At 51.7% G+C, this 25,693-nt stretch overlaps 1 protein-coding gene across 12 annotated transcripts in view; it reads right to left on the bottom strand.

The window, feature by feature from the left end:
* LOC542512 (VEF family protein) overlaps nt 1-23,615 on the bottom strand; it is a 72,644-nt gene extending 49,029 nt beyond the window's left edge. For 10 of the 12 annotated variants that reach the window (XR_004851301.1, XR_004851300.1, XR_002263336.3 and 7 more), the window contains exons 1-9: nt 23,272-23,613; nt 22,471-22,639; nt 22,277-22,332; nt 10,711-10,825; nt 10,459-10,615; nt 10,314-10,382; nt 9,218-9,354; nt 9,046-9,105; nt 8,412-8,536 (exon numbers count right to left, since the gene is read on the bottom strand). Coding sequence is in view for 6 of the 12 variants with exons in the window: in XM_020540725.2 (XP_020396314.1) it covers nt 8,412-8,536; nt 9,046-9,105; nt 9,218-9,354; nt 10,314-10,382; nt 10,459-10,615; nt 10,711-10,825; nt 22,277-22,332; nt 22,471-22,639; nt 23,272-23,306 (923 nt within the window). In the remaining 6 variants the exon portion in view is untranslated. Of the gene's footprint in view, nt 1-8,411; nt 8,537-9,045; nt 9,106-9,217; nt 9,355-10,313; nt 10,383-10,458; nt 10,616-10,710; nt 10,826-22,276; nt 22,333-22,470; nt 22,640-23,271 lie in introns of all 12 variants that reach the window. The other 2 variants (XR_004851304.1, NM_001112060.1) reach the window with 2 other exon arrangements.
* Between the last annotated feature and the right edge of the window lie 2,078 nt (nt 23,616-25,693).

The following is a 25,693-nucleotide window of genomic DNA, read 5'->3' as shown; positions in this document are numbered from 1 at the left end:
CACAAAACAATTGTTATCAATAGTGAATTGGCGAACAGAAATAAGATTCTTGATAAGCTGAGGCGAAACAAGAACATTATTTAGGGTAAGGGAGCCAAGGTGTGTTGAGCCGGTGGCGGTGACAGGCAGAAGTGAACCATTACCAACAACAATAGAGGTGGGAGAGGGATACCGAGGGATTGAGGAGTGAGAGAGGGTACCATCATGTGAGGTCATGTGGGAAGAGGCACCTGTATCAAGGTACCGGTCGTTCGCCGGTGGAGTGAGGGTGACGGTGCTGAAAGTGGAGGCCAGAGAATTCTGGTCCCAGAGCGGAGATCCCACCATGGGCTGGTACTGCGCCGGCTACTGCTGCTGTTGGTACGGAGGTAGCTGCTGGGCCAGAAGCGCCTGTTGTTGGGTGAAAGGGAATTAGGCTTACACCTAGTTCCTAAATGATTTTGGTGGTTGAATTGCCCAACACAAACAATTGAACTAACTAGTTTGCTCTAGTGTACAAGTTATACAGGTACCAAAGGTTCACACTTAGCCAATAAAAAGACCAAGTATTGGGTTCAACAAAAGAGCACAGGGACAACCGAAGGCACCTCTGGTCTAGCGCACCGGACTGCCCGGTGTGCCACCGGACAGTGTCCGGTGCACCAGAGGACTCCAACTCAAACTCGTCACCTTCGGGAAAATCCGGAGGCGCCCCGCTATAATTCACCGGACTGTCCGGTGTACACCGAACAGTGTCCGGTGCTCCAAGGAACGGCGCCTCAGGAACTCGCCAGCTTCGGGAATTCGTAACGGCTAGTCCGCTATAATTCACCGGACATGTCCGGTGTGCACCGGACTGTCCGGTGTGACAACGGAGCAACGGATATTTCGGCGCCAACGGCTACCTGCAGCGCATTAAATGCGCGCCAGCGTGCGCAGAAGTCAGGCACGCCCATGCTGGCGCACCGGACACTCTACAGTACATGTCTGGTGCGCCACCGGACATCCAGGCGGGCCCAGAAGACAGAGCTCCAACGGTCGGAACCCAACGGCTTTGGTGACGTGGCTGGCGCACCGGACATGTCCGGTGTGCACCGGACTGTCCGGTGCACCATACGACAGTCAGCCCCACCAAACGGCTAGTTTGGTGGTTGGGGCTATAAATACCCCCAACCATCCACCATTCATAGCATCCAAGTTTTTACACTTTCAACCACTTACAAGAGCTAGGCATTCAATTCTAAACACACTCAAGAGATCAAATCCTCTCCCAAATTCCACACAAAGCTTTAGTGACTAGTGAGAGAGATTTGTTTGTGTTCTTTCGAGCTCTTGTGCTTGGATCGCTTTCTTCTTTCTTGATTCTTTATTGCGATCAAACTCACTTGTAATTGAGGCAAGAGACACCAATCTTGTGGTGGTCCTTATAGGAACTTTGTGTTCCAAGTGATTGAGAAAAAAAAGCTCACTCGGTCTGAGGGACGGTTTGAGAGAGGGAAAGGGTTGAAAGAGACCGGTCTTTGTGACCACCTCAACGGGGAGTAGGTTTGCGAGAACCGAACCTCGGTAAAACAAATCCGTGTGTCACACTCTTTATTCGCTTGCGATTTGTTTTGCACCCTCTCTCGCGGACTTGATTATATCTCTAACGCTAACCCGGCTTGTAGTTGTGATTATTTTTGAGAATTTCAGTTTCGCCCTATTCACCCCCCTCTAGACGACTATCATTGGGCATGCTGCTGCTGTGGGCCGACACGCCCCTGGGGAAGCTGGGCCAGAGGAGGCGCACGGGGACCAGGCCACATTTGGATGGAGCCGGTCCATGGATTGAAGAGCGACGGCCAGCCACCGCCATGCCCAGCAGCAGAGGAGTCGGAGAAGGGAGCGCAGCTGCCAGGCACGGCAGTGCCACCGGAGGAGGTGCGGTGGTTCGGTGTCCTCTTCTTCTTCTTCTGCTTGGGGGCGGCTGGACGTGGAGTGCCGCTGCTGGTCGGCGCAGACTGGCGAGGTGATTGAGAGCCAGTGGCGACGAGGGCAGACGGAGGAGCAGAGGGGGTCTGCACCATGTTGATCTCCTCAAGAAGGAGTTCATTGCGGACGGCGGCGAAGGAAGGGAAGGGGCGACCACAGCGAGGTGGACCCCGATGTCCCTATACCGCTCGTTGAGCCCGCGAATCACGTTGAGAACCAGAGTGCGGTCAGTCACGTGTTCGCCGAGGTCAGCGAGGTCGGCGGCCATCTTCTTGAAGTGTTTGCAATAGTCAGTGACGGAAAGGTCACCTTGGGCAAACGTGCGAAACTTGGCGTCGAGGTGGAGAGCACGAGTCTCCTGATTGCCGATGAAGTGGTCCTCGATGGCGATCCAGGCTTCGTAGGCGATGGTGCGGTGGTCGATCACGGCTTCAGCAAGGTCGGCGGTGACCGTGCTGTACAGCCAAGATTTGACGACGGCGTTCATCCGAGCCCAATCAGGAAGTGCTGAGATGGCGGAGCTACGGACGTGGTCCTGCAGCGAATACTTCATGACGGCGAGGAGGAACTGTTCGCGCCACCATGGGTAGTTGCCGGAGGTGTCGAGGACGAGGGGCACCAGACTGCGGGCGTTCTGCACGGAGACAGCCTGGGCATGGAGGTTGAGAACGGCGACGGCCTTGTGGAGGGTCATGGTGCGGGAGATGTCCGTGGCTTCCTCGTGGTCGGCGTCGTCGGCCGGGTCGGTGGGATCAGCCGCAGCGGCGGCGTTGGCCCGGGCTTTGGCCGCCTTGGCCAGTGCGGTGCGGACGCGCTCGGCGGCTGCGTCGCGTGCCGCGGATGCAGCAACGGCCTCCTGCTCGGCCGCCTCGGCTTCAGCGAGGGCGGCGCGGCGAGTCTCGACGAGTTGCTGCTTCAAGGCGTCGGAGTCGCGGCGAGCCTGCTCAGCAGGGTCATCGACGGAGGGTGCGAGGGTCCCGACCGTACCGCGGCGCGGATTCAGCAGGTAGGGGCAGCGGAAGGGTGAGAGGGGTTGGGGAGATCCCGGTCTCGTGATACCATTAAAGAATAGTATGGCTGGGAATAGTTGATTGATTAATTGGAGGAGCCCAAGGCTCAGTACATATAGGCAAGGATATCCCTAATAAAGGAAAGATCTAATCTAACAATAGGAAAGGTCTAATCGAGGGGATCCTTGCCAAACACAGCCAACTAACCAAATACAGAGGGGGGAGGCAGCCGCCGCACCCTGTTAGGGCAGCCGAGCCACCTGGGCCCTATTTCCCTATACATCACGCTAACAGATACCACTGAGGCAGCGAACATCGCAGTTGCAGTGGGATGGACCTGAATGTCAAACTCCGTCCATGGGCGATCTAGCTGAGTCTTTTTAAACCAAAGCCAGCGCATACTCAAGGACCAGCCAAGAGCTTCCAAGTTATGAATACCTAAGCCACCAAACTCGATTGGTCTACAAACACGGCCCCAATTAACCAGGCAGTGCCCCCCTCTAATGTCTCATCTGCCTTTCCACAAGAAGCCCCTTCTAATTTTATCGATGGCTTTCAGCACCCACTTCGGACATTGAAGCACCATGAGATGGTGGATAGGAATGGCTGTAAGGACTGCTTTCACCAAGATATTTCTTCCCGGATGCATCAAGGCAGCTTTACATCCTGGGAGTTTGTCAGCGATCTTATCAATCAAAGGTAGCAAGTTAGCCGCTGTCAACCTTTTGTGAGATAGAAGCAAGCCAAGGTATTTGCATGGAAAATTCACCACATTGCAGTTCAAGGCTCCTTGTACTTCCTCCACCACCTGATCCGAACACCGAATTGGTGTTATGGAGCATTTGCTAATGTTGGTGACAAGCCCCGAAGCTTCTCCGAAAACCCGCAGCAACTCTTTTGTCAAGGTTAACTCACTCGCCACCGGCTGCACGAAGAGCACCACATCATCCGCGTACATTGATACCCTCTGTCCAGCACCCCGCCTTAAAAGGGGGAGTAAGAGACCTAGATCCGCCGCCCTCTTGATAAGGAAGTTCAGCACGTCCATGACTAGAATAAACAACATTGGCGAGAGGGGGTCCCCTTGCCGCAGCCCCCGTTGGTGAAATATGAGATCACCCGGTTCTCCATTAACCAAGACTCTAGTGGAAGCAGTTCTGAACATGTTAGCCATGATGTCGCACCAGAACGAGCCAAAGCCAAGAAATTACTGGACTTCCAACAAAAAGGCCCACGAAACTGAGTCAAAAGCCTTGCTGATGTCAAGTTTGCGAAGGATTCTGGCCTCTTTCTGCCGGTGAAGCACTTTGGCCATCTGTTGCACAAGGATGAAATTGTCATGAATACATCGACCCTTCACGAAGGCGCTTTGGTTGAGAGAGACCAGCTGCGGCAGCTTAGAAGCAAGCCGGTTGGCTAGCAGCTTCATTATGATTTTTGCAAAACTATGGATGAGACTAATTGGTCTGTAATCTTTTAGCTCCAGAGCCTCAGCCGATTTAGGAAGGGTAATATAGGCTGAATTCAGCAAAGACAACCTGGAAACATCTCCTTGCATCAACCTGTTGATCGCCGCCATGAAAACCCCTTTAATTATCGACCAAGCAATTTTGTAGAAACGGCCTGTGAAGCCGTCCGGGCCAGGTGCCTTATCCGCCGGTAGCGATTTGATAGTATCCCAAACCTCCTCCTCAGTGATGATTTGATTCAATCCTTCGAGATCAAGTTGAGTTCCCGGGTTGAAGGAAGGAAGGTCCAGGGTGAACTCGCGTTCTCTGGCCGTTCCTAACAGATTGTTGTAGAACTCCCACACTACCTCCTTTTTCTCTTCTTGGTCCAACACGAGTCGGTCGTCCACTTTCACTTTAGCCATGTAATTTTTTCTCTTTCTGTACTTCGCGTGTAGGTGGAAATAAGAGGTATTCGCAACTCCCTCCTTTAACCAATTCAGGCGCGACCTTGTTTTGGCCATCGTTCTTTCCAGAGACGCAAGCCCTAAAGCCAGGTGCTTGAGTTTCTGCCGCAACCAAGCTTCTTAAGGGGTGAGGCTTCTCAGGTCTTGGGCTTTTTCCAGCTGAAAGATAATTTCTCGAGCGAACAGCAGTTGCTGCATGACATTCCCAACCTTCTTCTGACCCCACGACTGCAAATCCCGAGCGAGCCTAGCCAATTTATCCGCTAGCAGATTTAGAGGGCAGGACCCCTCCAAATGCTGAGACCATGAACGTTGTACTTCGTCATCAAATCCATCCAACTTTGTCCAGAAGCTTTCGAAGTGAAATCTTCTTTTACCTTGAGTAAACTCATGCAGGGCGAGGAGAAGAGCACAATGATCTGAGATCATGGTGGCCGAACTCTGGAGAATACAGTTAGGGAAGTAGATCTCCCAATCAGTGGTGTAGAACAACCTGTCCAGCCTAACCAGAGTAGGTGAAGCCCTTTCATTGGACCAAGTGTATCTTCTACCAAGCAACTCCAGCTCTTTAAGTTCAAGGTCGTTTATGAGACGACGAAAGCGACCCATCATGGCACGGTCCAGATTACTCAAACATTACAGGCCAAGGAAGGCGAGCACAAGGGAGGTTCTATTCCGCCCATCAACATCGTCCACCATGTCCATGTCGTTAAAGACTTTGAATTGCGGGTCAATTTCGCCGATCTTGGGGAAGACCATGCTATGGTCAATCGTCCCCTTGATGTAGCGCAGTAGCTGCTTCACTGTGCCCAATGATCCTCCTGCAGATCCTCCGATAGAGCATGTCGTCCACCTTTGTCGTGGTGCTGGCCTTCGTCAGCTTCAACCTCTCTTCCATTGGAGATGCACATGGCATGCAATAAGAATGCCGCTCCGCTCCAACAGCTTTTCTGCATACGCGCGTTGGCACATGGAGATAGTCACTGTCCCGTTTCGCCACGATGCCGAGGTAGTAGGAGAGCATGCCGAGATCACTCATGCAGAACCGAGCCGCCATCTCGCGCTTAAAGCAATCAATGTCCTCCTCTCTCCTTGTTCTAGTGATATGATCAGATCATCCATGTACACGCCAGTCAGAGGAGGGTGGGGCCATCGCCATGGTGCTATAGGCGGCGGCGAGGGAGGCAGTTCCCATCCTCCAGCCAGTGGGGACCAGGGAGTCGCAGTGGGTGTCCCCGGGGCGAGAACTGGGGTGGAGCCAGGTCGTCGATGGGACGTCGTATGGAGGCGGCAGAGGCATGTCATAGGGGGGCGCTGTCAGGAGGACCGGCACCGGAGGGCGGGAGGCACTCAGGGTCTAGCCCGGCCACATGGACATGGTCCCGGTCCAGGGGTTGTAGAATGACGGCCACGCCTGGCCGCCACCCCGGCCGAAGGGACCACCCCGGGTGGACCCCCGCGGCCACCCTTGCGGGAGCGACGACCTCCGTCGGCGGTGGAAGCCGAACGAAGGGCTACGGGAGGAGGGCAGGCATGAGCTCCGATCGACGGAGGGCGAGGGGCCTGCCCCCTCCTCCCCGAAGGCGCCTGATCGCCAGGAGGACCGTTGTAGAGGGCCGGGGCCGGAGCAGTTGCCTCAGTCACCATGGTGAGCTTCTCGAAGGGAAGCTCGTTCCACATGGCATGGAAGGTGGGAAAGGGCAATGGTCCTCTTGATGAGAGCCTTCAGGTGGCCGTAGCGAGGGCTGAGGCCACGCAGAAGGTTCAGCACCAAGGTACGGTCAGCGACTGGCTCGCTGAGGTCGCGGAGGGAGTCTACCATGCCCTTCATCTAACGGCAGTACTCCCCCACGGAGAGATCCCCCTAAGAGAACTGGTGAAACTGCGCGTCGAGGTGTAGTGCCCGAGCATCCAGGTTCTCGAGGAACTATTCCTCGAGAGCGAGCCATGCCTATCGAGCAATGTCCGCCTGGTCGCGGATGATTTCCTGTAGCTCAACGGTGATGGTGTCGTGGAGCCACGAGAGGACAACACTGCCCATCAGACACCATGATGGAGACGGCGGGGCGACGAGGTCGTCAAGGACGTGGTCGGTGAGAGCGTGCTGCCGAAGCGTAAGGACCTGACCCCGCCAACGAGAATAGTGGGAGGACGTCGGGTCCAACACAATGGACACAAGAGACTAGATGTTGTGCGGTCCGGCGGGCTAAGCGTGGAGAGAGGCGATGTGGTCGGCGTTGAGTCCAAAGGCGGCCTCGGGTGTGAGCGGAGGAGCCTCATGGTCGACCGGAGGATGGCCGAGGATGAGGCGTTGCGCTGTGGTCATCTGGGCGGTCAGAGCAGCGCCCATGGCACGCTCGTGCTCCAGGGCGAGGGAGGCGGCACGCTGACGCTCCTGTGAGGCAGCCATGGCGGCCTGGATGGTGGCGATGGCGGCGACTAGCGAGGAGTCGGTGGCGGGCGTCGTGGAGGACCTGACGATGTCGGTCCAGGCGGGTGCAGCTAGGGCGGGAAAGCCCAACGGGGAGCCTCGACGCCGGTGCTGCGTTGCGACTGCCGTAGGAGGGGCGTCGGGGAGGGGTCCGAGGCCGACGATGTAGGGGGGGCCTCCAACAGCGAGCTCGCTACGAGGGGCATGGGGAGGGGCCCGAGGCCGGCGATGTAGTGAGGCGGCCAGGGCGACAGCGTTCGTGGCCCCGGAGGTGGCCAAGCCGGTGGCGGCTCGCGCGAACAGGGCCATGGCGGCGGTGGTGGTCGCGCCAGGGCTGGTCAGGGCGGCGGCCAGATCCAATCGGCGCCCGCGGTAAGGGCAACGTTGGTGGCTGCGCCTAGGCTATCCGCGCCGATGGGAAATGGGGGGAGGGCCGCCATGCGCCGCAGACGGGGAGGGCGGCGGCCGGAGCAGAGGGGGGAGGCGGCGGCTGGGGAGGGAGCGGCGGCTATAGGGGCAGCCAGCGGCTGGGTGGGAGAGAGAGAAGTGGGGAAAATAGCCTAGCTCTATACCATGTGGGAAACCCTAACCCTGTGTTAGGGTTGGGTGTTGTATCAAGACTTCAGTTAAATGGGCCTGGCCCATTACACGGGGGTGAGAGAGTAATTACACGGGTAAAACCCCAAACCCTAAACAGGTATTCTAACACCCTACACAATGAGTGCTTATCTATTTTGTTTCTTAACATCGTGGATGAATTTCAAACTGAATTGTTGCGGAAATACTTAACTTTGTGTACTACATACATGATTTTTGGAACATTGCAACATGGTCTTTTAGCTAAAATGGGCGCCAGCCACCCTGGGTGCTAAAGCTGCACTCACTGTGCAGAGGTGTGATTGTGTGAACGTTTGAACAAATGGAATGTAACTGTAATTTCGTTGCTTTTCAAACAACAAAATTCAGGCTCACCCGTCATGGGAAAGAAAAACTGATTCGGTGATTAAATGAGCTGCTATCAGAAACTTTTATAATGATGAAACACACAACAAGAATAAAGAAAAAAATAGAACCTGTTAAACTATGAAAATGAACTATTGGTTACCTTATGATATCTGATAATGACGAAGGTGGGACATCATTATATGAGTAACTACTATATGGAGACAAAGACATATCTCTTGCACCAGCCTCTTGTGCGGACATGCATAGTTGTAGTTTATATGAACCCTGCAAGAATAAAGGTTAATGATTTTGACTGCCAACCCCTCTTCCCCCTCCAACCACCAGCACCACAAAAAGAAAGAAGCAACTCAAGTGCTCAACACAGGTTTCCAAAGTGGGACCCGATAGATCTGATGCTCTTATACTGCAGAATAGCAACAACTAAAAGCTTGTAGATTCCCCCCTTCACAAGTTTATTACCCCTCATAAAAATTGAAATACTTTTGCCAAAAGTTTGGGGCATTTAAATTGAAAGCTAAAGTCATTTTCCAGCAATTCCATGGAAAAGTGGATATAGCGCATTCGGTGGCAATGTATGCCCAAAGCTGAATTTATAAACTTGTGATGCAGTGACATGTCATCCAATGGACTGGCAGTTGCAAGTGATGCATACCTGTTAACCACACTAATCTTGGACTCAAAGAATGTATTAGTAGCATTAGTAATAAGAGAAACATGGAGATCCCTGGACAAAATCATATTAAACATGAATGTAAAAATAGAGGAGACCTTACCACAGCATCAACCTTATGAGAGCAAAATGTCAAGCAACTGTCTTGCTCCAGAAATTTTGGCTGCATGTATAAAACAACAGAGCCTTTGATCCCAAGCAAGTTGAACATTACAATCGATGTTTTAGTGATGTGAATCTTAAATACTACAGGGGCAGGGATCAATTTGACATACCTCTAAGAAGCTTGGTCTCATTGTAACTTTAGATGCCAACTCCACAATATGTCCCAAACTTAAATTGACACAACTCTCCAAAGATGAAGCAAGTAAATTAGTTGGTATTTTACCCCAGGAGCATTTCCCTTCAAGCACTGTTAAAATGCATAACATGGATGGTCATTATTCCAATCAATAAGAACACAAACCTAAGTGTTACCCGTTTAGGGTTTGGGGTGTACCCCGTGTATTTACCTTGTCACCCCTGTGTAAAGGGCCTAGCCCAACTAACTCAGTGTATTAATTCATCACCCAACCCCCTTGTTAGGGTTAGGGTTTCACTCTCCAACTTAGCACCAGAGCCAATCTTTCTCTCTCTTCTCCTCCCTCCCATCCCCAGCCGCCGGCTTCCCCTACCTCTAGCCGCCGACCTCCTCCAGGCTGCCGCACCATTCCCCGCAGCGCCCTGTGCACCCGCGCGCGGCCAACCCCGTGCAGCCCCACCCCGGGCGGCCCTGCACGCACCAGTCGGCGTGTGGCCTTCCCTCCTCGTTGGCGTGCCGCCCGCCCTGTCCAGCCGTCGGTCCCTGCCCCGGCTGTCGGACCTTCGTCGTCCACCGCCGGCCCGTCTGGCCCCTCTCCAGCTGCGCTGGGCCTCCCATCCTAGTAGCCATGTCGAAGCACCTCCCCTGGCTCTTTCCGCACACCTTGCGGCTTCCCCAACATCACCCTCTCCCATCGATTGGGTGGTTGACTCCGGAGCCTCCTTCCACACAGGTTTGGGGTGTACCCCATGTATTTACCTTGTCACCCCTGTGTAATGGACCTAGCCCAACTAACTCAGTGTATTAATTCATCATCCAGCCCCCTTGTTAGGGTTAGGGTTTCACTCTCCAACTCTCAGCTTAGTTTTTCAGCTTAAGCATCAGCAGATATTCTTAAGAGATTGATTAAAAACACATGTTTCATAAAGTAGTCACAATGACATTAAGGATCCTCTTGCCATGAATAAAGATAGATACAACTACTCACAACAAATGAGCCTGTTAACATGTTAATCCTGCTGGAAAAGAAATCACATAATATCTGCTCAAAAATATCCACATAAACTTACTTTGGAGAGAAGAATCTTCCACATGGTTCCCAGAGCAGTTATCTTCACCATTACTTTGTCCAACTTGCCCTTTTGGATTAAAATAATTTAATGATGGCACAGAAATGGGGAGAAAAAAGAACTCATATGGGATGTGCGCTGTTACCACAGCTAATAAAGATAATATCATGGTTGCAAGCACGGGAGGTTGACAAACTCTTCACGTCAGGAATGATGAATGTAGCTTCACTGTTGTCCTTATTTCCATGTTCACTAAAGGAAGTAAGCAAGCAAACCCGACTGAATCGATAAATTGGAGAATGCTGCAAAATAGGATAATAGGTAAGAATGAGATCATTTGGTAGACAGGCATGAAAACTTGCGACTCGCTTCACAAACTGAAAAAGGCTAGACTTACCCCTTCAAGTGAAAGGTTACTAGTGGGTCTAGCTAACAGAACATAAAGAGGAAAGACATAATGTGTTTGCAACTCAGTATTTGTACTTCCAGAAAGTGATATGGTTATCTGAATCCTGCATTGATGCATACAGTCAGTCAGTCAGACGAAGGAAAATATTCGGAACAAACAGGGTTGTGATTCAACAGTGCAAACGATTTATCACATAAACTCCACCTGACATAAATTTAGGTACTTTTTTTGTTTGGCAGATCCGTTATTCCGATTTGTTTTATACTTTACAAAGGTTGTAGGCATATTGTGCTATACCATAACTAAAAGTTGAGATGGAACCATTCCATCCAAGAAAACTGGGATGGAACCATCCCGTTCCACCATGTCCCCAAACCAAACACAACCAAAAAGATTATGTTTGGATTACTGCACCAGCATATGTGCTTGAAAACCAAATTGACATTGTGAACAGTTCTATTCTTAAATAGCAGAACTGCATAAGTCAGGGAAAATTGCTTGTGTTAGCTGCTGGAGCAAACAAAAGGTAAAGGTTTCCCACATACACCAATGGCTGCAACTCCAACCATATGGTTCCAAAAGATTAAATCCATCATTAGGACAAGGGAGTAGTACATACCACTGTTAGAGTGGACGCACTAACCAGTTCAACTCAAAAGCTTTTAGGTTGAACTGGTTAGTGTGTCCATTCTAACATGGTATCAAAGCTCAAACTGATGGGAACTGATGGGAGAAGGTAGTCAATCCACTTAAACAATTCAACACTCTCACTTACGTGCAGCCAGAGAGAAAGGCGCAAATGTGATCAGAGAGAAAGGCGCAAACATGGAAATAAATGGGTAGAGGCACAAATAAAGTCTCTGTCAGAATTCGAACTCGAGACTTCTGGCTTTGATACCACGTTAGAGTGGATGCATTAACCAGTTCAACTTAAAAGCTTAAGCTAATGAGAGAAGGTAGTCAATCCACTTAAACACTTCAACACACCCACTCACGAGCAGCCACAGAGAAAGACGCAAACATGGAAATATATGGGTGACCTCTGGCTTTGATACCATGTTAACTGGTTAGTGCGTCCACTCTAACATGGTATCAAAACCAGAGGTCTCGAGTTCAAATCCTGGCAGAGGCTTTATTTGTGCCTCCAGCCCTCCACCCATTTATTTTCATGTTTGTGTCTTTCTCTCTTGCTGCGTTTGCGCCTTTCTCTCTAGCTGCACGTGAGTGGGGGTGTTGAAGTGTATAAGTGGATTGACTACCTTGTCTCATAAGCTTAAGCTTTTGAGTTGAACTGGTTAGTGCGTCCACTCTAACCACTAGATATATCATATGCAGGTTGTGTCACATCCATGGGGAAGTGACCCGATACGATAGCTGTGGGAGGTCACCGGCCTTTCGGCCGCTGGTTTCCTACCGGTGGAAGTGCGCATGGTGAGCAGCAGGGAGGTGAGGTAACAGATAAAGGAGGTGAGAATTGGATTGGCTGTAATTGCTTGTTTATTTCTTGATCAACAATGATTATAAAGGGATTCCATAATTCTCTCCTAGACCCTTGCCTGCCTAAATCAGGCTTTCCTGGTTGGTTCCCAGTTGATCCCTCAAATCTCTCATGCCTAATTACCCCCTTTCACGACGTCTATAGTTGTGGCCTACCATAACATCTCTCCCCTCCTCTGGAAAAAGCTCATCCTCGAGCTCGAACGCGGGATATTGTTGCTTGAACGCAGCAACTAACTCCCAAGTGGCTTCAATGGTAGGTTGTTCGTCCCAGCGCACAAGAACATGCCATTGTCCACAGAGTATGAATGACATGGTTGTGGAGCATCTACGATAGCAAGGGATCGGCTCGAGGAAGCACGCCATGGAAGGCCTTGAGGATGCTTACATGGAAGACATTGTGGATCTTGACGTGGGCGGAAGGCACACGTGATAGGTAATGTCATCTATCCGTTCCAGGATCTGGTACAGCCCGTAAAAGTGAGACGCGAGCTTCCCTTCGTTTGCCACCGGCAAAGAGGCTAAAGGACAGTGCAGGAGCTTCACCCAGACCCAATTGTCAAAACCTAACTCCATCGACTTGTGCTTTGCGTCGTAGTACTTCCTGGCATGTTCCTGGGCTTGGAGAAGGCATTCCCAGGTAGCCAGCAAGAATGCATCGCGGTCCTACGGCAGCTGATACACCACAGAAGCACGAGCATAGCTAGGCTCTTAAGTCTTCAAGAGTGATGGGTCGTGCCCATAAACGAGCTTGAATGGAGTGGTGTCGAGCAATGTGTGGAATGCCATATTGAAGCAGTATTCGGCCCATGGCAGCCAGCGCAACCACTTGTTGAAGCGATCACCAGTCAGGCAACGCAGGTACATGATGATGATTCTGTTTGCCGCTTCGAACTGCCTATTCAAAGGTAGAGATCAACTGCAGCTTGGTACCTGAAAGGTGAAAGAGCTTGCTCCACAGATTGTTGGCGAAGACAAGATCATGGTCACTAATGTCGGCAAGACGTGCAGGTGGACTCGTCAAAGAAGGAATGGGCGAGGGGGATCAAGTGAACCATCTTTGAGAGCCCATACACCATTGTGAGGATGATAGACTTGTTGACGCGAGGCAGGCCTTCAACAAAGTCCATCTCGACATCGCCCCAAATCAGCTCCAGAATTGGTAGGGGTTGGAGAAGGCTGCAAGGGTGGACATTGCTTGTCTTGTTTTGTTGACACACCGCGCAATCACCAACAAAGGCCTCCGCCAGGGCCTTGCCGGCAGGTACATGGAAGTCGGCGTGCAGGTGATGGAGGATATGTTGAATGCCCTCCTCGTGGCAGGTTTGGTGGAGCTGCTGTAGAATGCATGAAAGCAGAGGCAACGAGGCGAGGACAAAGACATGGTGTCGTATCGTGATCAGGTTATCGACGATGGTCTAGCTAGGACCTTTGCGACCAGCGGTGACATAGCCAATGAGTTCTTGGAGCTCAAGTTAGGTAGCTACCTCGGCGAGCAGGGCATCCCACGGCGGGAAGGACAACGTAAAGTTGGTGGCCACCCACAGGGTCTCAACATCGCATCGGGACAGGGCATTGATGATGATGTTGGTGCAGTCAAGCTTGTACTCATCGAAGAAGTCAAGCCCCATTAGCTTGTTGATCCAATGATGTTGTGGGTCGTGAACAACTGTTGATCAAGGAGTTACATCAAGTTGTAGTCATCCATCTTGGCGGCGACACAGCGATCCCAAAGGTACGGATGCCAGTGTTCAACCGCTTGAGCGAGCAATGAGCTCGTGCTCATACGCCGCAAGGATAACGTGGCATGGAACCATGGTACGACTGAAGAATGTCACTGGCTCATGAACCTAATGTAGGATTGTGCCCATACCTAAACTGGAGTTGTGACATTCAACAGCGAATGGCTCGTTGAAGTTTGGCAATTGAAGAACCAGGGACATGGACATCACAAGCTTGAGGATGGCGAACACGGATGCAACGTCAGTCTAGGCGAAGTCATCCTCGGTGAGGGGTGCACTGTGGTGTCGTATCCCTTAATGAAGGGATGGTAGTATCCGGCCAATCCTAGGAATCCATGTGGCGCTCGCAGGAACTACAGGACTTGCTAGGCATCAATGCGTGCACCATCTAACGATCCATGGAAACACCCATATTGCACACGACGTGCCACGGGTAGGACACTGTGAGCACGCCAAAGGTGCACTTGACATGCTTGAGGATAAGTTGGTGCTGCTGTAAGACCTCGAGCACCAAGAGGACATGGAGAAGATGGCAGCCCATGACTCATTGTAGATCAGGATATCACTGAAGAAGACAAAGATGGAGTAGCAAAGATACCGACCCAAGATGTCGTTTATCAAGGCCTAGAACATGGTCGACGCGTTGATGAGACCGAAAGGCGTCACCAAAAACTCTTGGCAACGACAGAGGCATTCATCCAGAATTGATTGTACCTGAAACCGATCGAGTTTGGAGAAGATGCAGGTGCTGCGGATGGCAAGCTATGCACCCTCCATGATGCCTTATTTGGATGGTCATGTATCAACCTCGATCCATGTGTATTGAGATGGATTGCTATGATAAATTCCACCCCAACACACATGGAATGAGGTGGATACATGAGCCTCTAAACAATCCCTAAGGTGGATGCGATGGTCATGGATCTTGGCCGGCAGCAGGTCGGTCAACTCGTTAAAGAGGTTGCTAAATTCGTCAAACATGCCCTCGAGCAGAGCCGCTGGTTGAAGAGCACGACAACATGGCGATGACCGGCACACCACGCCTTGCCACATCATCTAACGTCCATGGAGTACGATACAGAGAGGTTGGCAAAGTCCTAGAGGATGGGACCCAAGGTGCGGATCCAGTCGAGGATGGTGTCATAGCCACACAGCACAAGGGTGAAGTAGGCCCTGTTTGGCACAGCTGCTACTTGTTGAAAAAGCAGCTTATCTGAGAAGCTGGTGAAAAGCATCTTCTGCTTGTTGGTTGCTTTTAGTGTATTCTGAGAAGCAGCTGAATTGATAAGCTGCTGCAGAAACTGGCTGTTTGGCAGAACTGCTTAAATTTGTGAAGAAGCTGGAAATAAGTTGTGCCAAACAGGGTCGTAGTGCGGAAAATCTATCTTAAAGTAGTGGGGGACAAGGCCCTGCATCTTCCCGCGCTAACCATTGTCATCGAGTTCGTTCACCAAGATGAAGTGTGTCTCCGACGAAGGTCCCTTAGGCACCGGCGGGAGGTGCTAAGGGCACCGACAACGGTGACACGGTAGGATCGAAGGGTAGCACCATCGAAAACGATGACACCACATTGGCGCCGCTAGACTAACCGTCCAACTTGGCCAGGCGTGCCAATATGTCGGAGACTTTGTCCATGACATCAATTAGCCTGGACTGCAATGTCTTAACGGTGGAGGTGAGCTCACTAATGCAGAGGTGATCGTCTTGAACCCCCTACTAGGCTTCCTTGCGTGGAGTCTCCTCGTGGGCCACTAGGAGTTGATTGGGTTGATCGGAGTTGCCGAAACTCGTGGCAAGATCACTGGAAGCTGATATCAAGTTGTTATGTCCTTGGGCAAGTGGCTGGATAGGATAGTTGTGGGAGGCCGCTGGATGTTCGACCGTTGTTTTCCTCCCCATGGTGATTGTGTCGATGGTGAATAGCAAGGAGGTGAGATAACAGAGAAAGGAGGTGAGGATTGGATTGGTTGTAATTGCTTGTTTATTTCTTGATCACCACTGATTACAAACGGGTTACAAGCATAATTCTCTCCTAGACTCTTGCATGCCTAAATCAAGCTTTCCTGATTGATCCCTCAAAGCTCTCCTGTCTAAGGTTATCTGCGGCAGATCGTGCATATGGTCGTGTAAAATATTGTTTTGCACTGTAGACTGTTGTTTACAGAGTGAAGTTTGTAAGCAGAGGGACTCTAACTCTCATCTAGAGGATGACACTACAAGTTGGGGCAATTTTCGTTTATTTCTCACACACTATTCAAATGTCATACCCTTACAAGGGTTAGGGACACATATTTATAGCCCTAGGGGCTGCACTACACTGCACTACACATTACACTACACACTGCAGCACACAGGTGCTGTCCTTTAGATACTAAAGTGCAGTCAAAAGACTGCTGTCCTGCGCAGTCAAAAGACTGCTGCTGCATGCTGTCCTGCGCAGACAAAAGACTACTGTGCTGCAACTGTTGTTGTCCTGCAGCAGTCAAAAAGTTGCTGATATTGCTGTCCTGCAGCAGTCAAGACCGCAACTGCTGCTGACCACATGACTTAATCCATCATTCTCCCCCTAAGTCTTGTGCGTCGTTTTGTGAGAAAGTTGAGCCATCCCGGACCTGGAACAAAGCTCAAGGAACTTGATCCTCCCAAGGGGCTTGGTGAGTAAGTTCGCAAGCTGATCCTTGGTGTTGATGTAGCGCGCATGGATGCTCCCTTCTGCCAAACAGTCACGGATGAAGTGATATCTCACCCGGATGTGCTTGCTCCGTTCATGTAACACAGGGTTCTTGGCCAATGCCAAGGCGGACTGGCTGTCCACCCGAAGTTCCACTGCTCCAACGTCTCTCCCGAGGAGATCACTGAGCAGGCGAGCCAGCCAGAGCGCCTGAGTCGAAGCAGTGGAGGCCGCTACGTACTCGGCCTCGCAGCTGGACATGGCCACCACCTGCTGCTTGACCGACTGCCAGCTAATGAGGCACTTGTCGAGGAAGAAGAGAATCTCGCTTGTGCTCTTGCTAGTGTCGATGTCACCGGCATGGTCGTTGTCGCTGTACCCGACAAGGTGTGCCTCCCTAGGGCACCTCGGGTATAAAGACCGTGGTCGAGAGTCCCCGCAACATAGCGGATGATCCTCTTCACAGATTGCTCATGCTCCGTCGTCGGTCGCTGCAGAAACTGACTAACGTAGCCGACGGAGTATGCCAAGTCAGGTCGTGTGTGGACGAGGTAGCGAAGGCTCCCCACAAGACGCCGATAATGTGTAGCGTCCACCTCCTCCGTCGTGCTATCGCGACTCAGCTTCAGCCTCTCCTCCATCGGAGTGAGAGCTGGGTTGCAGTCGGTGAGCCCAGCCAGCTCAACAATGCGCTTGGCGTAGGCGGTCTGGCGAAGTGTGATCCCGGAGTCTCCCTGGTGCACCTCAATCCCCAGGTAGAAGGAGAGATGCCCCAGGTCACTCATTTGGAAGGTGGCCTTCATCTCTTCCTTGAATGCTGCCACCTCTGCATCCTTGGAGCCGGTGATCACCAAGTCGTCGACGTAGACACCCACCAGTAGGGCATTTTCTCCATTGCCCCGCCGATAGATAGCCGCCTCGTGCGGGCTTGGCATGAAGCCCATCCTCTTGAGCGTGGAATCCAGCTTGGCATTCCACGCCCTTGGTGCCTGTCGCAAGCCGTAGAGGGCCTTGCGCAGGCGCAACACCTTGCCCTCCTTGCCAGGGATCGCAAAACCTGGAGGCTGGTGTACATAGACCTCCTCCTTTAAGTCGTCGTTAAGAAACGCCGACTTGACATCCATGTGATGAACATGCCAGCCCTCCTGGGCTGCCAGCGCGAGGAGTCGCACGGATTCCATCCGTGCCACGGGGGCGAAGGCATCGTCGAAGTCGATCCCCTCCTGCTGCAAGAAACCGCGTGCCACCAAGCGAGCCTTGTGCTTGACGATGGCACCGGTTTCATCCCTCTTCAGTTTGAACACCCACTTAAGGGTGATCGCGCGATGCCATGAGAGAGATCTGCGAGCTCCCAGGAGCAGTTCGTCTCAACCGCGTCCATCTCCAACTGCATCGCAGCACGCCAAGCCGCGTGTTTCTCGGCCTCCGCGAAAGACCGAGGCTCGTCGTCGTCGCACGCAAGATGCAACTCTCCCGCCAGAATGCGAGACGTCGAGCCCGGCACCGTCAGGTCGATGAGGAGGCCCTCCATCGTACGATACCGCAACGGCTCGCCGTCGTGGCACGTGTCGATGCGCTCCTCGTCGTGGGAGAGCGGGGTAACGAGCTCCACCGGGTCGTGCTCGACACGAGCTGGAGTCGCAGAGGACGTTCCCGGAGGGGTTACCGTCGATGCTAGAGTACGTGGTGGCGAAGGGCTCATTGTAGCAGGAGTCGCGGCTGGAGTGCGTGGTGGCGAAGAGCTCGTTGTAGCCGGAGCTAGAGAGCGTGGCGCTAGAGTCAGTGGAGGCTTGGGGGCTAGGGTAGACCTGCTCGGAGAAGAGTTGCCTACTCCCCCAGCTCCCTCAAAGTGGACGTACTCGATGGTGAAGTCGTCGTACGTCGGAGTCGTGTCGTCGTCCACCGCCTTGTCCCACGCCCATCCTCGCCCTTCGTCGAACACTACGTCGCGCGTCGTGCGCATACGTTGTGTTCCTGGGTCAAGGATGCGGTAGGCCTTCGAGCCCTTCACGTAGCCAATGAACACCCCCAGGGTGCTCCTATCTTCGAGCTTGCTGATGTGGCCAAGCTCCTTGGTGGACGCGAGGCATCCGAAGACCCGTAGGTGAGAGACCATCGGCTTGCGCCCATGCCAAGCCTCGTACGGTGTCATCCCGTTGAGTGCCTTGGTGGGCGAGCGGTTGAGGATGTAAACCGCTGTCACCACCGCCTCTCCCCAGAAGACAGCCGACATTCCCCTCTGCTTGAGAAGAGCCCGAGCCATCCCCACAACCGTCTGGTTGCGTCGCTCGACGACGCCGTTCTGTTGTGGGTTGTACGGCGCGGAGTAGTGGCGCTGAACGCCCTCATCCGCGCAGTACGACGCGAACTCAGCCGTCGTGAATTCGCCGCTGTTGTCGATCCGCAGCACGCGTAGCTTGCGGTCGCACTCCGCCTCTGCAGCGACCTGCACACGCCTGATGGCATTCGCAGCCTCTCCCTTGCTGCCAAGGACCATCACCCACATGTAGCGGGAGAGGTCGTCGACGAGCAGCAAGAAGTAGCGTCGACCTCCTGGTGTGGTCGGTGTCACCAGGCCACACAAGTCCCCATGCACGAGCTCGAGCCTCTCCTTGGCTCGGAAACTCGACTGCTGGGGAAAGGGGAGTTGTCTCTGCTTTGTCAGTACACAGACATCGCAGAACTGCTCCACATGGTCAAGGCACGACAGGCCTCGTACCATCTCCTTGGCACTGAGTCGCTTCAGGGCCTCGAAGTTAAGGTGCCCAAAACGCTCGTGCCACTGCCATGCCCCGTCGTCCCGACGGGCAGCAAGGCAGCAAGGTTGTGTCACCTTCACGTTGAGGATGTAAAGCCGATTTGGACTCATGCGTTCCTTAGCAAGAAGGCGACGAGAGGGGTCCCAGATCCTCATGACTCCGTGCTCGACCTCCACGCGCGAACCGTTCTCATCCAGTTGTCCCAAGCTGATGATAGAGTTCCTCAATGCGGGGATGTAGTAGACTTCGGTGAGCAGCCTGTGCTCACCAGACGCGGCGGTGAAGATGACTGAGCCGGCGCCCTTGATCTCTACGCCGGAGGCGTCCCCAAACTTGACGGAGCCTCGGACGCTAGAGTCAAGCTCGGTGAAGAACTCCCGTCGGCCGGTCATGTGATGAGTGGCGCCGGTGTCGAGGCACCAACCTTCGATCATGTCTTTGCTGGATCCGCCGCCGAGGAAAACGCGTGCTTTCGACTCATCAATGTGGAGGAGTGCCGCTGCGACCGGTGCCGCTGGAGATAGCTCGATGCTTGCATGTGCTAGGAGCAGAGCCTCCTCCGCCTCCGCCTGTGCGATGTTGGCCTGGCCGCGTCATGGCTGTCAACAGTCCCTGGCCCAGTGGCCAAGCTTGCCACAGTTGTGACAGTCGTCGTCTCGTGCTGGCTTCTTGTTGCCGACGGCGGCGCCTTGGGCGCCTCCGCGGGCACCACCTTCAGCATGTCCTCGCGCCCCGGCCTAGGCGCCTCCACGCGCCTTGCGCGGCTTGCCGCGTTTGCGGCCACGTGTCGAGGAGGACTCCCCCTTCTTCTTGTCACCATGGCAGGCTTCTCACTACTCCCGAGTGAGATGTAGCTTCCCGCCGATGGTGATAGGCCCAGAGAGAGCCTGTGGTTCGTCGTCGTCGACGACCTTGAGACGACCTATCACCTCTTCGATCGTCATCGTGGAGAGGTTTAGCAGAGACTCGATCGAGCGAGCGATCTGCTTGTACTTCTCGAGGATGCAACGGAAGAGCTTCGCGACAGCTCTCTCCTCATCATAGGTGTCATCGCCGAACTGCACCTTCTTCTGCAACAGAGTGTTGAGGCGGAGAGCAAAGTCATCAACGTCCTCACCTGGCTTGAAGGCCAGGTTCTACCACTCCTTGCGAAGTGCCTGCAGTGTGGTCTTGCGGGCACGGTCGCTGCCGATGCGGGTCGCAGCGATGGCGTCCCAGGCTTACTTGGCAGTCCGCTTCTGGGAAAGCAAAAACTGCATCTCGGGCGGGACTGCAGCAATGAGGGCATCTAGCGCCCGTCGATCCTCGTAGTAGTCTACGTCGCCGTACCGAACTGCTTCCCACATGTGGCGAACCTGGAGACGTACCCTCATCACCGCGGCTCACTCGACGTAGTTGGTCTTGGTGTGGGTAGGCCATCCACCGCCGGGACCGATGTCCCTGACAATGGCCTGGGCCCCGCGGCGACCATGGTACCGATCCGGGGAGGGAGAGCCGCGCTGCTTGTAGAGGCCGCGATCTCCGTCGACTCGGTCGTCGCCGCCGGGAGCACCGTCGGCGTGTCTACGCCCGTCTGGGCTGCCGCTGCGTGCGCCCTCGCCCGGAGCACCGTCGGCGCGTCGATGCCTATCTGGGTTGCCGCCACGCGCGCCCTCATGGGGATGCGCAGCTGCCCACTGTGCCGCCTGCTCTCGCGCTGCTTCCCTCGCCAGCCTGAGCTCTTCGTTGGTGTTGTCGTCGACAGAAGCAGAATTGCCGGCTCTACTGCCGTGCAGAGCCTCGAGCTCTCCTGCCGCCGCACGTGCAGCATCTGCCGCCTCCGCTGCTTCTACTTTTACTCTCGCTGCTGCAGTTCCGTCGCCGCCAGCCGTGATGCCCTCGCCGTTGTCGCTGCAGCCGCTGTTGCTGCTCGCTCACGTTCTTGTGCCACGGCGACCTCGGCCTCCTGCTGGCGCCGCGCACTCGAAGTGACCAAGCGTAGGGACATGGTGGGCTAGTGAGGGGTCGTTGCGTGTGGAAGAGGTTGTCTCAGACGAAAGGCTGCTCGTCTGAGCAGGAGAGGAAGGAACAGTTGGAGTTCTTGCTGCCGACTGAGTGTGGGGAGAGGCGCGGGAAGGAGATGAGCAAGAGATGTTTACTCTGCAGGATAGTTTGGCTCTGATACCAATTGTAAGCAGAGGGACTCTAACTCTCATCCAGAGGATGACACTACGAGTTGGGGCAATTTTCGTTTATTTCTCACACACTACTCAAATGACATACCCTTAGAAGGGTTGGGGACACATATTTATAGCCCTAGGGGCTGCACTACACATTACACTACACACTGCAGCACACAGGTGCTGTCCTTTAGATACTAAAGTGCAGTCAAAAGACTGTTGTGTTGCTACTGTTGTCCTGCGCAGTCAAAAGACTGCTATTGCATGTTGTCCTGCGCAATCAAAAGACTGTTGTGCTGCAACTGCTGCTGTCCTGCAGCAGTCAAAAGGTTGCTGCTGCTGCTGTCCTGCAGCAGTCAAGATTGCAACTGCTGCTGACCACATGATTTATTTCATCAAAGTTTGAAATAGGAGATGTGATGAGAGATAGGATGGGTAAGTTGTTGGAGACAATCTAATTAGCCCCTTTGCTATGGCCTTGGCCTAAAACATAGGAACAGACGCAGGAGAATTTTACGCATAGCAAAAGAAAATAGCAAATGAAACTAATCATCCCAATCCTAATTTGTTGTTGTGCATGCATGGCTGGCCCACCAACCATGCCATGATATAAAATAAAGAGGAATTACTAAAGTAGTTGACAACAAGGTGCTCAGCTCAAGATGGAACAATGTATGCCTAGGATGAAAACATCTAAATGCATGACTGTCCATTAAAGATTCAAACCTCTTTTTCCTCCTCGCATGTATATTATAAAGAAGGCATCTTTGAATAAAAAGGGGCTGCAAAATTCAGGGAAGCATCATTGGTATCTCAAATCAATTGCACATAATGGTTACAGTTACTGCAGAGCAAGCATGATCATGTGAAGTTGTGAACAATGTTGAAAGAAGGGAGCATAATTGTAGGATGGACTTTACATTTTTCATGGCTCGCCGTTGAATAATATTGTAGAGCTCGACTGGCTTGCAATACAGAGCCAAATCTTTTTCAGCGGTAAGTTTCTCATCTGGAGACAATGCAGTTCTTAGCTGCTGACGGAAGGCCTGGCCTGTAGACCCAGGATAGGCATATTCACATCCAATATTCCTGCATACAAGCACAACTTCATATAACAACAGAATGCATCCCGTCTCACTTGAAGAACAAGAACCACAACATGTCCATAATTGTGCATCCACAGAGCAGCTGGACTATCTATTTCTATTTCAAAACACAGAACGTGACCCAAGGATGGCGAGAATTGCTCAATATATACCTCTTTATGTAAATATTTTCTTTAAGTTTGTAGGTGGTTCTATTTCTATTTCAAAACACAGAACGTGACCCAAGGATGGCGAGAATTGCTCAATATATAGCTCTTTATGTAAATATTTTCTTTAAGTTTGTCGGTGGTAATTCAAGTACACCCTCCATTACACTGTCTCTAGACATACATAAAGCAATGTATTAATGGAGGGAGTAGTGTGCAAAACCAGTGTCGCTATGCCATGAATACGGGCGCGGCAAGATCCAGAACCAACAAAGTGACCGGTCGTTTATACCGATGTTAGCCATCTACTATTAAGAGTTTCTTTCTCACTACCTGACTGAACAGACACGAACTAAGACGCATCGCTATGCACTTTACTAAGGCACTAAGCCACAATCTCTCGCTGCCTGCCCAAACAGACGTTCTTGACCCACGCGTAATCCCTCCCTTGAACCATTTATCCACTTACTGATTTAACGATTGAGGCAGAGGCAGGCCGGGCATCCTCGCTGCTGACGAACACCTAGGGTCTTGCGGACCCGGACCCACCACGAGTTCTTTGTTCTTTCCGCGCCCAAGAACCTACCCAACGGAGGGATCAGGTCATCAGCATCAAACTGCAGCGCTAGCAGGCGGTCAAGCGGGGCAGCGAGAGAGGCGGCGTGAGCGGATTGGAACGGCTGCTCGGCCCGGAGAGGAATTGGTCACACGGGGGGAAATGCGACGGCTCACGAGTGCCGAGTGCCTTATTTTCCTAGTGCAGGGGTACATGTTGTAATGAAAACATTTTTTTGCTTATGCGTGTTTCGTTGGGTTTAGGACTCTATCCGAGGACACATCTAATAATAGTTAGAGCAACTTTAATAGATCTTTACTATATTAAAGCAAGAGTTGTCCTACGTCAATATTTTTCCAAAAAAACATGCATTTTTTTAGAATCAACCCGCACTTCTATAATCTCTTCTCTATTATTATAATAATAGAGTTTATATAAAAAATATTTTAATCTTTATTATATTAAAGCATCAGTTTCAACGATTGTCCCGCGTCAATATTTTAAAAAAAAACTGTATTTCTTAGAATCAACCTGCACTCCTATAATCTCTTCTCTACTATTATAATAGGAGAGTTTATATAAAAAATATTTTTTATCTTACTATATTAAAGCACTAGTTTTAACGGCCATCCCGCGTCGATATTTTTCAAAAAAATCCTGCATTTTTAGAATCAACCCGCACTCCTATAATCTCTTCTCTATTATTATAATAGGAGAGTTTATGTAAAAAAAATAAGTTAAAATTATGTATAAGTGGGTGTTTCAACCTTGGTTGTTGGCTCCACATTCACGCCCACCTAATTATTAGAAAACATATTTTTATGATTTATTAATACAAAATTTATCATATGTGTATATATAGTATATCTATTAAGAGCTCTGGGCTCTATATAACTGTAGAGAGCCCCGACCATCAACACCAATAAATCTATTTAAGCCCACGTCCGTTCACTATTTATGCAAGTGAACCAATTTAGCGCAAACAGCAAACCAATTTAGCGTAAACAGAGTAACACCCCCGAACCCACGTTCGAGAAAAAGCGGGTTAGGCCCATTTTCCACGCGGTCAACCACCACTGCCATAGTCAAAACATGTTTACGCTATTTTCATCCAATGTTTATGCCACAATATCGATTTAGCGTAAATACCTCATCCGAACCCACGTTCCAGAAATACCGGCTTAGGCCCACTTTCCACGCGGTCAAACACTTCTATACCCTAACTCCCCGCGCAGTCAACCTTCCTGGTCGACTCGCCGCGATTCTTTAGGTGTCGCCAGGGCGATTCGTCGTTCCTCCGCCCCTGCACGCCCTCAACCCTAATCGGCGCCGCCGTTGACAGTGTCGTCGAGGCGCCCGCCGCTGACAATCCTCCGCCCCGCGTCACATTGGTCTTCTACACGCCCGCCGACGGTCGTCCGGCTTCCCAATGTGCTCAAGTTCCTCTGCAAATTTTATGCCCTACACTGCTACTTCCCAATCTCCCCATTCATCTCCTCCATTTTCTTATGCATCGTGTGTCGTATTTGTGAGGCGTTAATCACTGCACCGTATTCCAGGTGCCCAACTCCATCACGGTCGGCTAGGTTGTTGCGTTTCAACCTCTAATGGATTTTCTGGCCGTCGATGACAAAGAAACCACAGGTGATCTACTTACGCTAAATTGGTTTTCTGTTTACTACATAAATGTTTATTTTTGTTTGTCAGGATATGAATGTTTATTCAGGGCAGCGGTAAAATTAACTGCATGCCCAAAAACATCAACAGTATATGCTTCCTCATTAGAAAACCCTTTATTTCTTGGTTCCCGATTAAATTTTGTTTCGACGTCATCCATGTTTTTAGAGCAAAATGTCAAGCTCTCGTCCGCATTATATGCCTCAACGATGGAGACTTCCGGTCGTGCCCTGTTCCTCACATGGCGCTTCAAAGTATACAATCGCCTTTCAATTGGGTACATCTAAACATAATGCACAGGACCTCGCAATAATGCCTCATCAGGTAGATGCATAGGTAGATCCACCATCACATCAAAGAAAGCCGGGGGAAATATTTTATCGGTTATATGTCGTTTTATGGACATTGTGTTGGTATGCATAAATGTATATGGCCATTTTGAGCACTGTCCTATTTGCTTGCCGGGATATGAGAACAGAAAATTGCTTCATAGCATCTAGTCTCTTGTATGGATGGATACAGTTTCATTCTGACATTTGTTGACTTTGGGCAAGGGAAAGTTATTGGATGTATCTAGTACTGTATAAATGTTTATTTTGCTGGTTAGTCACTACTACTGCATAAATGTTTATTTTGCTGGTTAGTCACTACTACTACT

Source organism: Zea mays, chromosome 7 (genome assembly GCF_902167145.1).
Source record: "Zea mays cultivar B73 chromosome 7, Zm-B73-REFERENCE-NAM-5.0, whole genome shotgun sequence".
NCBI classification, from domain to species: domain Eukaryota; kingdom Viridiplantae; phylum Streptophyta; class Magnoliopsida; order Poales; family Poaceae; genus Zea; species Zea mays.
This window is presented reverse-complemented; position numbering and strand designations above follow the sequence as displayed.